The 15,969-nt window shown below is 40.5% G+C and overlaps 1 protein-coding gene across 1 annotated transcript in view; it reads right to left on the bottom strand.

Moving 5' to 3' along the window:
• The window catches only part of ADGRA2 (adhesion G protein-coupled receptor A2), a gene marked incomplete at its 5' end in the record, with an annotated part of 74,955 nt that overhangs the window by 16,544 nt on the left and 42,442 nt on the right, over nucleotides 1-15,969 (bottom strand). The window contains one exon of the mRNA XM_018572977.1: nucleotides 5,654-5,818. Coding sequence (XP_018428479.1) covers nucleotides 5,654-5,818 — 165 coding nt within the window. The remainder of the gene's footprint in view (nucleotides 1-5,653; nucleotides 5,819-15,969) is intronic.

The raw sequence follows: 15,969 nt of genomic DNA, 5'->3' as shown, positions 1-15,969 counted from the left end.
CTGGCATTGTGCAGTGAACCCAACGATTCCTTGTTAATGATAGAGAATTCTGCTACTACAAATGATTTATGAACAGCTCAATACACATTATATGGATTGTATTTATCATATTGAAATCTATAATGGTGTAATTCTGGTCATATCTATGTACAGTCATGTATTCATTTATTTCCAGCATTGTGGCCGGCTTTCATTTTCCTGGTACCAGTTCCCATTTGCTTCTCGCACAGTCCCGACTTCCATTTCTCACATTCACATGCGGAGAAAAGCACTAACAACTGACGTGGTTTAATACTGGTTTGAAACACAGGCCTGGGGTCCACTGTGCAGCAGAAGTTTGGGTACTACTTAGATGTAGGTTTACTTAGGTCCAATTTGCTGATCAGCAGGACTCTATGCTGGAGAATTTTGCTTTATTTACATGCAGTGAATCTTCTCTCCCACATGTACCTTTTCCAGCAGTTTTATATTGACGAGCTGCATGTCATTTTCTTTACTTCTTTATGAGTTCTGCCAAACATTCCAACATTTCACAGAGTTGCACCCTGTATATTATGCTATCTAGTGACAAGGGAATTGGTATGGAAACCATGAGAAATATCAAACTACACTTTTTGTATGTCCTAAAATATGTATTTGACCCAACCTTAATGAAAACACACAATCTACATGCAAATATTCAAGAGAATCAAAAACTGCTTTATTTGTGACTCTCTTTTTCGGTCATCAATATTTCCATCACACTTTTTCATATATAAGGTTGCTATCATACCATGATAAGGAACAGTGGCGTCACAAGGGGGGTGCTGCCCGCACCCGGGTGATACTATTGGAGGGGTGACACCAAAATGATTGACACTCAGTCATGGGCCGATAGCCTGACAGTTGCAGGAGAGAGGAGGGGCCCTGGTGGCATACCTTATCCGGCCGGGTGAACGTCCCCTCCTCTCTCTGCCCACGTCCATCAACAAGACGGCCCCTGGCAGTTATCACCAAGATGATTGTGCATGGGCACACGTGTGGTGACGTCACGGCAGGGTGTCACCCGGTATCCGCTACGGGTGACACCCGGCCTCGGGACGCCCATGATAAGGAATAAATATGTCAGTACACTTCCTGGTTTTATTTCAAGAGCACACAAAGTTCCTGTGCTCATGGAGGCAATTAAAAAGGAGCTATACCCATATCTTTGAAATGACAACAAAGACACCTTTATGTTAATGTTTAGTAATGACAATCCACACACAGATACTTGTAGATAAATGCCGGCTTTTTATTCTTTGCATGCCTTATTTCTCTTTTCTTCCCCAGTTTTCTGACAGTGGCCATTTTTATTAAGGGCAGATTACTAGATCTCCCTTTACTTCCTGGAACTTTGGCACATGTGACTAAAACATGTGATTATGCACATCATCTCAGGGGAGGAAAATGCCTTTCCCTGAGATCTGTGTGAGATTACAGATGAGGTTTCCCAGCAATCCTCTGCTGACGTAATCTTCCCAGGATGCAACGCTTGGGCACAGATTGCATCACTAATGCCTAATAGGACCAGGAAGTGGAAAAACAATAATTGTAAGTAAAAGCAAAATATGTTTTTATTAACTAATGAATGTAAGATGATTTCATGTCAGCATAGAGATGCATGCTGATGTGATTTTTGGTGCAAGGGGATAAAGATTCGCTTTAAGAGAATGTGGCTCATGTGGGTATATGACTGACATACGGTCCTGCTCTTCTCAAGCCATGTTTAGATCTTCCATCACAAAGATCTGAAAATTGTCCTTTCTCATTATTACAATGGCTGAGTTGAAGTGTGAAGCAGCGCTGACACGTTCTGGATCACCATATGGAGAGGAAGAGGTGGGGAGACAAAGACTAAGACCTTTCCATCAGCAGCCCACAAAGGATGCTTCAGAATGTCAGGACCAGGAATCCTGTCACTTGTCCAGCAGTGCTGAGAGAAGATAAAAAGGATTTGATGTAACATCTGTTAACCGCTTCTGCCTGGATCTCAGCTCTGCAAATCTCTAATTTCCCTTGGTACCTTACTCCTACATCCTACTATGATTCTGAAGGCACAAGTATAGAGTACAGAGGGAGGAGAGGGGGGTCAGATAATTGAAGCCACATTGGCTGTACCAATAATTTATATTCCATAAAGCAACTGACACCGCTTGCGCTGCACGGCATACAATTCTTTATTCTGCAGCCAAGTCAAATTCCAACACCTTGAATTTTACACTCCGTGCGTTCTGCCAGGACAGGCCATGTGAAGGGAACCGCCTCCGAAATGCTGTTTAATAGCTTGCAGATGGGCCTGGATCTGCCCAGTTTAACACCCTCAGTGCCAACATCATTTGCTGAGCAATACGGCATTGCTGTTAACTTACAGGTGTCACCTTTGCCCTGCTCCCTCTTAATCTCTCTTTATTGGTGGGGAAGAGGAGTGGTTGGCCATAAAAAAAGCCAATAAGCTTTCCATTCCTTATATACCTATCAGCTATACACTAAACATTTGTAAGTACGAATGAAAACATTTTGCACATTTGCTTGTGTCTTAATTTTTTTCTCTATAGTCCCACCCTATGACTTTTGCAGCTGTAAAATTGCATTGCTTGTCAAGGTGACCCCCACCCCACTCCAGTGCAGATGTCATAGGAATGGCTATCATCTCATTCTGTGCTACACACTGATACGGTTGGAGGGCATTTTGTTTACTTTAATCCCTTCTCCCCATAACCTGTATGATCATACTGTCCTGTTGTGTCCCAAGCCCTACTCCTTAGAAGCCATGGTTTCTATACACTGCACTGATGAGGGAAGACTGAAACAGCTGTATGCAGTTTGGAATAATTGGCTCTGTTATATTCGGCTATATATTTGCAATATACAACAGTGGTTCTGGTCTGGATGTGTATCTGGCCAATAGGGTGTAAAGCAATGATTTGCATGCCTCCGCCCAATGTTCTGAAACAAGGAATAATCCTCTTATTGTTTGCATATGTGAAAAAATTAGAAACATGAATACCTTCTCGTCTAAGGAGTCTGCACTATGCTACACACTGACTACAGTTAATGGGCTTTTGATTTATTTAGTCCCTTCTCACCATAACTTGTATAGTTATATTGTCATTGTAGCCCTAATGAAATTCTATGAAATGCACAGCAGAGCAGCTTAGATCACGGTGTAAAAGATCAGACTGAATGGAATGCATTGCTGTACTAGTTTTAATAATGCTGTAATCTGCATAATCTGCCTTTTATTTGCTGAATACCCGGTTGGCTATTTATGCTTTAATAAATAACGCATTAGAGATAAGCAGGTCCTGACAAGTTGGGCAAAGACACAGAATTTCATCAATGTGTGGACACCAAGAATCATTCATGGTTGGTTCCAGTAAGAGGGAGCTTTGTAGTTTACAACCACGCAGAATACAGTGTAAATAAATGCTGCATCACATGTCATACAATGACAGTCTACCTGGAAGTTAGTAATACATACAATCCCATGAAGGAGCTGAGGAGATGAAGGCGGCAGGAGCTGTGTTTGGTTCTTTCTGTAATAAGGGTTTTAGTGTATTTTGGAAGAGTGAAGATTAAAAGGTAAACTATAAAGTTTTTAATGTTTTTTAGATCTGCATGTGAAAGTAGTCAGCTTTAATTTATCAAAATATGTCAGTCAATGGTTTGAAGCCCAGCTCTGTGGCAAACATTTATTATTTATAAAGTGCCCCCTTATGCTGTAATGAAAAAAAACAGCTCTGGCTCCAGTGCTCACTTTTGGAGTTGGCACCCACCAGTACTTCTTCTGGCCACAAGATGTTCTCAGTCTTCCAGGCTGAATGACCCCCAGCATGTCTCCACACAGAAGACTGTAGATTCTACTGTGAATGCAGGGTGCCATGGTCCTGCTTCCTAAGGAGGCATCACCGTGGCACCCTTTATTCATAATGTACTGGTGCAAAAAGTGGTGCCAACGTCATCAAGGTAAAGATGCTATCTGCATTATAAAGACCGTTCAGCCAGGAAAAAAGGCAAAAATAAAGAGGTTCTTACGGCATCAGGTAACCAGCCTAAAGACTTAGGACATAGGACTTAAGACAAAGGTGAGCGTAAAAACATAACATATAGCCAGCAGGGATCACAAGTGGGGTTGATTAATGGAGTGGGGGCATAAAACCTAGAGTTAGGCTTTAAAATCCTTTTTTTCTATGCAAAATATTTATCTTTACATGAAGAAGAATTATATTTGATCATAAGCATGGTCTACCTCCTAGATGGCAGTGCAGCATAGTGGTTGTGTCTACTGTCTTTCAATGCAAGAATATTACTTATGTCTGACTAACTCCTCGGTAGTCATGGAAGCAACTAGAGGGAGACGTTACAAATCTGTACATGTAATATAATATTAGGAATATGGCACAGCAATCATGTAAAATGTAAATTAAAAAACAACATTAGCACTTGGTGCCTACTTTCCCTTCACCCTGGAACAGCATTCCAGGGTGTTCACTTCAAACATACAGATGTACATTAAAGCAAACCTAGCATGTTGATTTCAGATAAAACCTTAATTTATGTAAAAATGCAGCTGTACAAATATAGAATGAGCTATAATATACTGCCAAAAACTACTGCCAAAAACTTAATAAAAATACAGTCTCATTGAAAAGGCCACCATGTGTCAAAAGATGCCTGATTGTGGATTGCTGGCCAGTCTGAAACGTTCCACTGACTCATATTAGAGTCAGTCATTCTCCTATGCTGACAAAGACTGACTCTCATCTAAGTCATTAAAAAAAGCCTCTGAGACCATTTCTGTTGGACATTCCTTGGAATATGTTAACAGAAAAGTCATGGATAAAGGTAGAAACTGTCCTGTGGACAAATCTCAAGCCATGGGGACTCATTTGGTCTTCACCATTGGCACTCCTATGGAGATGATGTCCAATACACAGGGATTATATATGTGTTGTAAATTATTATTATTATTATTATTATTAGTAGTAGTAAATGGTTCATTCTTTCAGCATTTTCTTAAAGGGTTAGTTCACCTTTGCAATAAAATGCACTATGCAGTCAAAGGTGCCCTGCACTTTTAAAAACACTGTGTAGTTTTAAAATGTGTAGTTTAACTGTAATACCTGTAGGCCCATTGCCTATGAGCTAGTCTTACAAGACAAAAGTGCTCATTCCAGTGATGCTGGGGGCCCGCCGCATATACAGGGAGTGCCAGATCACAGGCACAATGGCGCTGATCGCTCCCAGTATCAGTTTTTCAGCCAAGCTGTGGGTAGACTGCAATGGGCCTACAGGTTTTATAATTAAATTAAACTACTTATAAAATTCATTTCAGTACAGCGCTGCATGACGGAATAAATGTCAGTCAAAGTACCGCAGCGCTGAATACTGAAAAATGGCCTGGATGGGAAGGGGGTTTAACACCGCGGATGTCAACTGGTTAAAGCTGTGAAGTGTTCTGAATCATACAGGGCACCTTTAAATGCATAGTTTATTTTACCACAAAGGTGAACTAATCCTTGAAGAAAGAATCTGGATCTTGATGTAAACATACAGATCAACACAAATCAGAACAGATTTACAGTGATTAGTTTAGCGTTAGAGTTCAGTGTGGACCAAACAGAACACATACCTGAAGTCACCTCTGTTGTTGGTCACCCTGTCGGATGGGCAGTAGGTTGCTGAGGTCTCCAGAACTACCAGCTCCACCTTCTTGCTGATGTTCCCATATTCAGTGGATACGCTGCATTCCCATTCTCCATTGGAAGACAGCAAGATGTTGGACAAGATTAAAGCACTGGTGGGGAGGAAAGAGAAGAACAGGTCAGTAAACTATGCTAGTGGAATAATACTATACCCCACAAAAGCTTTTGTCTATGAGTTTTAAAGCATCTGTCTTAAAAAAATTTTTGCATTTTCCATAGCTACCAATCATATCTAAACTCTCAGATTGTATCTATTTTACAGGTCAAGATTCAATTCTCCTCAGGGAGTCATGCCTGTAACTGTCAGTCTTGCAATGCCTCATGGGACTTGAAGCTCCACAGCAGCTGGAGGGCCGGAGTTGCCCACCCCCGCTCTTGACCATCAGACCTGAGTCATACTCTCATAGTCTCATAGAACATAGTCTCTCTCTCTTATAAGCCATCATAAAAGGAGCACACTTGTGAGTGAAATTCTTTTTATTCACGTTCAGTAAATGAAACATCCTTCATTATGCCGGTGTGGTCTTGTTTTTTGTTTGCGTTACCGTTTCTGCTACCAAAAGAGCTGCAAGGCGGACCTGTGTGGGGCTGTTTCCTAGTGTGGCTACTTAGTGATTACAACGTGCTACATTGTACGTATTATAGAGCAGGCTTAGTACAATATTTATCGTTTTATTTGTTTTTCTAACTTCTACCTGTGTAAGGCTCTGCATTAGTGAGTATTGTGTTTTTGGATAATCAGAGGGAGGTTGCATAGCACACATTCATGTGACAACGCGGCGGCAGTCTGGTCCAAATACCCAGCAAGATACATGTTAAAAGTGGAATTTCTGATTTTATAGTGGCTGCAATTCCCAATAACCTTAGAAGTTCACCGGCTGATTTTATGTTGCGTCTGGAGTGGTTCTTGAACTCTTTTGCCTATTTATATCACTAGCAGAGTACAACACTGGTACTGGTCACTCAGGAATCGCAGTCATATGCTATGCACATGCATAAACTCAAACTGCAAAGCTGAAAAGTGATGGGATTCTCTGAAGGGAATTAGGGGAGCAAAAATGTCACGGTGTAAGAGACACCAGAGTGAAAAGCCGACTTGAACAGTAAAAGTTAAGATGACATCCATTACGTCCATTTGTATCAGAGTGCCAAAGGTCAAAATTCCTTATCAGCCATGCAAGTGTACAAAATTAAGTTTATCATACACAAAAGACTGTTATTATTGTGAAATGTAATATTTCAGTGCTAGATTTCTACTTTTTCAAGCCTGCTCGCGTGAAAAACTACAATCTCAATACAAATTAGTACTCGCCGATATCGAATACCAATACTGGAAGTCCCATTAAGGAAGCCAGGCGGCGTGTAAAGACTCGCCACCCGGCTTCCCGATTAGCAGGTGACGAGAAAGCATGGAGCTGGCTTTCTGGCCAATCAGGAATACAAAATTAATTAAAAAATGAAGAAACCCTGCAATGTGAGTCATGAAAATGTGCACGCGTATACATCATCACTGAACCTCTACATTACCACAATAAATGGTAATCACTTACAAAGGTGGAAATTGACTTTAAAAACAAAATACAATAAAATTGACCAAAACAATTATTGTTTCTCTTTAAACCCTATTCCCATTCTTATGTCATGCAATACATTAGCTCCTGGTGAAGAGAGCAATGCCCTCCTCAAGCTAACCCTCCATATAACCCCAATCTTACACAAACTCTCCCTGACATAAACGTAACCTCTTTCTTAATGCCTACCTCTCTGTGCCGAAGACCAAACACCTCCTGCACCTAAAGATACTGATACTGGGATCCCAGTGCTGGAATTTAGTCTCGCGCACAATGACACGAATCCTTGCATGCACTAACTCATTCACAAAAGTACCCCAATTGCTGCTTTTTTTTATACATGCAAACATTAATTATCAGAGATACTATATGCAGATATAAATATTTTGATGGTGTGATATTGGTAATTGTCACTGTCATTAAAACAGAGGGCACTTGGAAGCAGAAGATGAACGCTCAGTACAGTAAGATAACAACACCTGCACGCATTCAATGAAACGTGCTTCTGGGCACCATGAAATGAAGGTAGATATAATAGGTGTGGTTACAGTCTAACAGTTTGTTTAAAAAGTATATAATTCTAAAAAAAGTCTGAAAATAAGACAAATCTGGGAAAGACAATTTCAGGAAAGGTTCTATTCTGGTCACAGTAAGAAGGAAGTTAACGCCAGAGGGAATGAAAACAAACTGAGTTATAGAGTATTGGGTGCAAGGAAGACCTTTCCTCAAAGCAGGAAGATCCATTAACACTAAGGGAAAATAACAGCAGCGACACTAAGATTGGAAATATTTACATCAAACATTCCAAGCAACATTCACAGCTAATATAAAGGTCATCTTGGGCAGCCGACATGTTTAACAACCTTAACGGTAAAGAGTAATGTGTAGCGTATAGTAACTCTCACTATCCATTCAGAAATCACCTATCCTTGGTCTGACTGTTGCTGTCTGCTAAAAATCTGAATAGTTGCAGTAAGTTAGTTTTGTCTCGAAGCAGCTTATTTAATAAAGGTAGTTGTATGTGAATCAACAATTTTGTGTGCAACCATCTTGGCATACAGATTCAGTAATTCTACAACACTGTATGTGATAAAGCTACCATCCTCTGGGCTGAGGCTAACTCTTTCTGTACAGAATGATGACCAACCACAACATACACCAGGGACAAGACATTTCTACCTCCTAGTAATAAGGATGCCAATTTACAAATCTGCCCTATCAAGTACTAAGTGGTCCAGACTTTATATCCACATTTCAGGTAAAGGTACTATGAGAATGTAGGGAAAGAACAGGAATGTAAAACCCTTGTTTCAGTCATTAGCCAAACTTTCCAGCTAACCTTACTTTTAAGGAACAGTGCCAATTCTGAACCAGACGCAGAAACACATCAAGACATGGGGCAGAGAGAAGCATAACTATGCATTTCTTCATTCTAAACCCCTGATGCCCAATCTGTGACCAAGGGCCATATACAACCCTTTGGAACTTGTTGTGCTGTTCTTGGATCCCAGCAGTATGTAGCTAAAGTGTGAGCAGTGAGTTAAGGAGTAATAGCAGGATCTCTACTAGCCCCATGTTACATGTCCACAGTCTCTTACTGTCTTCTTTGTCTTTGTCCAGTTTCCAACCAACCAGTAGCATGTCCACAGTCTCTGGCCATCATTTCTTCCAGTATATTTGCATGCTCATTAATTATACTGAACATTATGTGTGGCCCTTTGGTGATTTTAGGGGCCGTAGTTGAGGCCCCTTTTGCCTTGTAAGTTGACAACCACTGCTCTAGACAACGAGTTAATAATGACACCTCCTTCTAAAAATATATAAGGTCATTCTTTATTTTCCTTACTTATATTCAAATTTCTTCTATATTTATTGTGGAATACTTTATACGCCTGGGGCAATTACAGCATTTCTAAGGGGAAGTTGAGAATCATAAAATACTATACATACAGTAGAATGTTGAAAAAATAAACATGACTATAGTCTATCTAAGTATTATACATTAAAATGGCAGTTCATTCTAGGCAACTAGTAGCTTTTGTTAGACTTTGAGAACATTTACAAGTTAAATCCCAGTCATACAACAGTAATGAGGCAAAACACTGATTGCCAGTATGAAGTTGGTCTGAAGTTTGCAGAATAGTATTCAGTGCCTACCACATAGCTGGTATCAAGTGTGCCCCATCACACTCCTGACCGGAACAAAACCCTGAGGTCGTGTGGATGCTCTAGTGATGGCAGATGCCGACGCAAGTAACATGAAATCAATAAGTAGTCACTCGCAATCCAATTTCATACTAAGTCAATCCTTTTATTGACTGTAGTAGCGTCGCATTTCAGAGCGACGTTTTGGAACCAAGTGGTCCCTTTTTCAGGCAAACAAAAGAGTCAATAAAATGATTGACTTAGTATGAAATTGTAGTCCGGGTGACTACTTATTGATTTTATACCACATAGCTGGTACACCAGGCAATCGGGTAACGTATGATAACATATATCAGACATACGTTGCTACAGGGCTTAGCAGGCAGTAGCCTGCATATAAATTACACTCACAAGGGAGAGAGAGAATAAAATCCTTTTCTTAGTGTTACAGTAAAGGAGATGTTCAATGCCAACTTTTATAGAAGACAATTTAATAGAATTGAATATAGAATCTTTCTGGTCGTTAAAAAGTTTTGGCAGGAATCCCACAATTGTGCAAGGTATTGATCTATTTTTACAGTTCTAGAATGCATTGGGATCATTTAAAAGTTATTCCCTTTTTATCCTTTATTTGTGGTAATCAGATTAAAGTACAGTATGTATTTGCGGCACATAGTCTGTTCCAACAACCAATGTATTCATCTTGTAAAAAAAACAACCCAAAAAACAGAAAGGGCACCTCCCTGAAATGAGACGGGAACCTCCCTGAAATAAGGTTTTGCAGGTTGGGATGTCTGCCTTTAGCTCCAAAGTATGTTAACCACTTTGTTGGGAGATTGGAGACAGATTACATTTATTAAGTGAAATTACTAGGCTATTTTGGCCACATTTCAGGCCAGATATAAATAGATATAGTGCTGGTCGTAGAAAATGGCAGCTAGTTGGAATTCAATATGTATGTTCATGTATGTGTAATGATTATTATCCTAATTTATCATTCACATTACATATGTGGAGCTCACTACAACTTTGTATATATAAAGCTGGTAGTTTTGGATAAAGAGCTGATGACTGAAACACACTGTAAGGAAAAGGCCAGAAATACAACATTTTATGCTGAAAGTTGTCCATTTAGTGTGATCAGTGGAGTGGTATAAAGACGTGTTTTACAGATACAGAGGAATCAGTGGCGTAACAATCACCATAGTGACGCAGGGTCGCTATGGCATGTGGGGGTGCTGGCTGTCACAGACACAGCTCAGTAGCGACCACGGCGCATTTCTCCTCATAGCCGCTGCGGAGCTGTGTCAGTGACAGCCAGCCGCTGCGGCAGATGAGGGCGGTGCTGCCAAGCTGCAAGAGACTTCTGCCAAGTCAGAAGTGACTAAAAAACGTTGCCAAGTAATAAATGACATAACATTAATACAGGACAAGCCGCATGTTAAAACTTAAAGAAGATCTCTGGGCACAAATTGTCTTAACCCTTGCAGTGGGGCTACCCCCACACTGCAAGGGTAAAGTGCTTGTTTTCAGCTACAATGTAAAATAAAAAAAGTTATACTCCCCTGAACGTTGCAGCCAGTTGGCGCTCATACCGGTCCCTTTCACCTCGCTCCCCCTTTGCTCTGGTGGTCTAAGGTCCTGTAAATCATCACATCCTATACAGTGTATTGGACGTGAGGACGCAGAGAGACATTCCATCACTGGAGTGGAGGAGACAGGCTGCAGGGACCGGTGTACCAGTCAGCCAGCTCCAAATTTCAGGTGAGTATTTCTTTGTGATATTTGTCCCTAGATAAAAACGGGCACTTAACCCTTGCAGGGCAGGGGTAGCACACTGCAATCATTTTTCATTACAATGTAAAAACTTTAAGGTAAGAGGAAGCAGATAATATTGGGTCAATTTTAGGATTTACTTTAATTAATTTAGTCTGTAATTCTGCATAATTCTCTACAGCAGCTTTTCTCAACCAGGGTGATGTGTTTCCTGGCCTCCTGGATGCCTCAAAATATTGTGGTAGTGGCACTGTGATGTGAAGGGGGAAAAGAAGACTGATGTGAAGGGGGTTCCTAATGCAAAAGGGATGGGGACTCTGATATAAAAGTGAGGCTTCTGATGTAAAAGGGGGCTTCCTGATGCAAAACAGTGACTCTAATGCAAAGGATGACTCTAATGTGAAGGGTGGTGGGCACTTCAAAGTAAAGGGGAACCCACTTTTTTGGATGTGTATGTGTGGGGTCCCCTTTAAAGTCTATGGCATTTTAGACTGTGGTGGCTGAGATTTTGCTTACTTTTAAAGGGTGCCGTGATTAGAAAACGTTTGAGAAACGCTGGTCTACAGCATCCACAGTCTGAATCCATGAAACTGACTTCAGCCATTGAGCCATTGATTTTCCACCACACGATGGCAGGAGGAATGGTAACTTTATTTTCTGCATTGCCACACTAAAATATTGTGAATGCTTTTAGAGGGCTTAGTGTCCCTAAAAGTGATTTTAATATTTGACAGCAACTTCTCCGGAAACGTAAACCCGTAAAGAATATCCTACACATCTTTGCTTTCTCCTCTCTTCAAACATCTTTTAAAACTTGGATTCTGTATCATCCAAACATGTTGATGATATTATAGAATTTCACTACATTTGGCATCCAAAGAAAGTAAGAGGCGACTTTTATGGAGTGTGAAACTTTCATATCACAAGTTTCCTGTTTAAAAAACATAACACTTTTTATCAACAATGTATTTTGTCCACAAGATTAATTATGTCATTGGACGTCTGACAACAAAAGACACAAAGAATAAACTTTGCTTGTTTTTTTTCCTCATGTACTCATGTACACCTGGAAGTAATGTGAATGAAAGCCCCCCACAGATCGCCTTCAAACCCGCACAGTTGGCCAGAACCAGTATACATGGATGCTAAAAATGATACGCTATGCACAAGTGAACCGGTGTGAACTGTACTTGAAGTGGGATGTCAATGATTCAGTCTAGTAGACTGGAGAGCTTGGCAACGTCCCTCACTCAGTCTGAGCCTGCGGCACATAAACTCACTATGATGTATACCTTTTGTCTGAGCACCAGGATTGTGTCACAGTGGAAAAGGAAAAAGCTTTGTTGGAAAGCAGAAGAGAACAGGATAAACAAAGTATCTTGAATCACAATCCAGGCAAGCAAATGACGGACATGAGTAATGAGAACAAATCTCCAAGATTTGGCTGAAAATCTTAAAATGGTTTACACTAGGCAGAAATTTTACAAACGGGAAAGAGAAAAAGCTGCTTATTTAATGTGCTCCTTCTACTGAAACTTTTTTGGATATTATGGGAAATACAATAGCAGGCTATGTTTAAAAGAACTCTGGCCAAAATAAAGTATTTTAATTTTGGTAATAAGTCATTAGAATAGTTGGTATGTAAAGTTTCATTATACAACTCCACTGAGAACATTTAATTGTGTTAAGTTTGCCAGCCTTCTCTCAGTCTTCTCACTTGGCTAGTCAGAGAGCTTTAACAACCTCATTTAGGTGAACCTCAAAGGGGAATAAGAATAATGTGCAGACAAAGTACTGGATCCCAGTGGTGAGCCTGCAAAGGTAAGTGTTACTTTCCATCAACTTCCAGTCAAAATGAGATGCATAAAGTGAATTTGAAATCACAGGCAACATGGCAAAGTGCCATTGGTATCTTGTACCAGGCATGTCTAGATGTCTACAATGCACATCAGTTTGGTTTTGTGAGTATATTGGAAGCTTCTAAATGGTTGTCATGTAGGGAGTTCAAATATCGGCCCTGACAGTTCCAAACGGCCACACATAATATTTAGCATACAACAGAAGACTGTCAGAGACTCCAGACACACTATAAGAGGTGATAAAAGACTGCACACATGCAAAAGGGTCGGTTGGAGGCTGAAGACACACTACGGGAAATGGTTAGAGACTGGGCACATGCTACATGACAATGCTACAGATCACTTTCATTACAGCCTTTTTACAAATACATGCTTCCATTACTCACTGCTGGGGTCTGCAAAGGACTGTACAGCAAGTACCAAAGTGCTGTGTGTCGCCTGTGGGCCACAGATTGTAAGCTCTTACGAACAGGGCTCTCCTAACCCTCCTGTATTGATATTGTATTGTACCTGTACTGTCTCCCTTCATTTTGTAAAGCACTGCACAAACTGTTGTATCCTGTGTAATAATAATAATTGGGCACCAGGGCCCTGAACACCAGGTTCGCTGGAATGCTAAGCTCGATGGTTTGTAAAACTAGCCCTGCCCCCTGCATTTGCCTATTGGTGAATAGTGAGTGCAAGGATCAGAAGGTAGGACCAAGCTCTTTACCAAGGATGCAGTCAAAAAAATACACCAGAGCACACTGGGATTCTGAGATCATGGGCTGGGCAAAAAAAAAACTAATCTGAAGTGGCTATACAATGTTTACTATTCAGGTATACTTTAAAGTTTGGGAAGTTCTCTTTTAAAGTGGTTTTAAGCTTCACTTCGATATACTGTATAATAGGTATAGGTAAGAAATCTCTATACAAAAAGGAGGGTCTGGCATGTAACTAATCATATTTCTCATTATAGCCTTATCTGCTGGATGATAATCTGGCCATATTTGTTTTTTTGAGCCATTATATAAAGTAGAAGCAATCCTGATACCAATTGTGGTTTTGCTAATAAGAAAATATTAAGTAGGGATAGTGCCACATTCAATAAATTAAATATGGCTCATATAAGACAGTGCAAAGATCAATAATGATAGGTGAACTGGGGTAATCTCTAGTAACCAATCGGAATTTACTTTTTAACGAAGTTAAAACAACCAGAACACTAAAAAGTCATTGCTGATGAGTTGTTCTGTGTTACTGCTCTTAGCACAGGGCTAGTTACACAAGTCTTGCTGTGTTATATGACTCTATGTGGTATGAAGATGGCATTCATTAGTTCACCACAGGGAGGTGCTATTAACTTATTTGCACAAAAAGCATAAAAAGACCCTTCACGGTTTTTAGAGGTTTAAAATAATCAGCGTTGGCATAAACATTGACTTAATCCCGAGCATTAGTGAAAATTTGATCTTGATTAAAGTTTTCTAAAGATGTTTGTCTCGCCATCAGCAAAAGCCCTTAAAAAACAAATTAAGCAGAGCTCTAAAGCCTTGCAGAAAGTACTTTTAGCACTATGTCTGCAAAAACAGGGTTAGTTAACCCATTCATGACTAACGTTAATGCTGGCGTCATACACCAGTCAAAGGTCTTTCCTTTTTAAACTTCTACATAATTTCTATTACTTGTTATTATACATGGTAGAAGTGCCCAGGGTGGAGAGATGGCTTACAAAGCAATGAAGATGAGCAGGAACCCCAGCTGCACCCACCAATCCACTTCCATCTGACATTCTGCCATCTTGGTGTCTGTGGGGCAACATCAACAATTCCTAAAAGGAAGACCTGTCATGAAAGAATCATGGAGGGCTACCATAGCTGACCTATACCTCTAAAATTGTTTTACTTACCTAGTTGTCCAGATGTCCCCCTGGGTTCAGTATGAACATTAGGAACTCTGATCTCATTCTGAATGCACTCGCTTACATATGTTCCAGGTCAGTGACACAAAAGAGTACTGAAGCCAGTGGACTGGCATTTTAAGAAGCAGTTCACCAATGGAAGCTTACATATTTCTCTTGTGATAGATTTCCTCCAAAGTTCAACTGTTGCATATACACCAAGTCGACAGCTGAATGTATTGAAGCGAGAGTAACAAAATGACTAGCCGAAGAGCTCAGGAATGGTCGCCAACATGTTTCCCAGGTTTGCTTTGGGATTAAACAAATCTGATCAATGGTTCAAAATACTGTATACTGCAGGGATAGAAGGTGAAGTTCTTTTCCAGATGCATGCCTGTGCATGGCTTCGAGGGACATGTAGGTTTGTCAGAGCTGGCTATGTGACTGCCAGAAGGCATGCACCCATGGTTAGCATGCAGGTGCACATACCAGAAGTGGCTGCTGTGACCCCCAGAGCCAGCGATGGGGCATTCATTTCAATTTGAAATAATAAAGTAAATTTCTCTAAAGAGTTTAGAAAACTCAGAAATAAGCAAAACAGTTTTATCCATAATACCCTACAAGCATACATGATTTTATATGAGTGTCTAAGCCTGTAATAAATTGAGTCAATACTAGCCATGAGAACAGCAGAAGGCTGTAGTAGTTTATACACATTTTTGGGGACTGGAAGCAGGTCAAGAATGTGTGTATCACGTGTGTATTTTCAAGTGTTATTTTGCCTGTGCTGTAACAATGAAGCATGCACAGACTAGGTGGGCCAAGTGACTATGATTTGCCGTCAATTGCTCAGTTTTTTGGTGCACCTTGGCAGGGGAATTGTACATCCGATCGGAGTCCCTGAACGCACAGGATGTGCCTTCACGCTGAGAGGAAACGGCTGATTTGCCAGCTAGGAATAAACAGTTTATCAGGGCTGGAGTCAGCAGGATGCAGGGCCGTAATACCAGAGC

Source organism: Nanorana parkeri, unplaced genomic scaffold (assembly GCF_000935625.1).
Source record: "Nanorana parkeri isolate BGI_ZX_2015 unplaced genomic scaffold, ASM93562v1 scaffold2192, whole genome shotgun sequence".
In the NCBI taxonomy this organism is placed as follows: Eukaryota; Metazoa; Chordata; class Amphibia; order Anura; family Dicroglossidae; genus Nanorana; species Nanorana parkeri.
This window is presented reverse-complemented; position numbering and strand designations above follow the sequence as displayed.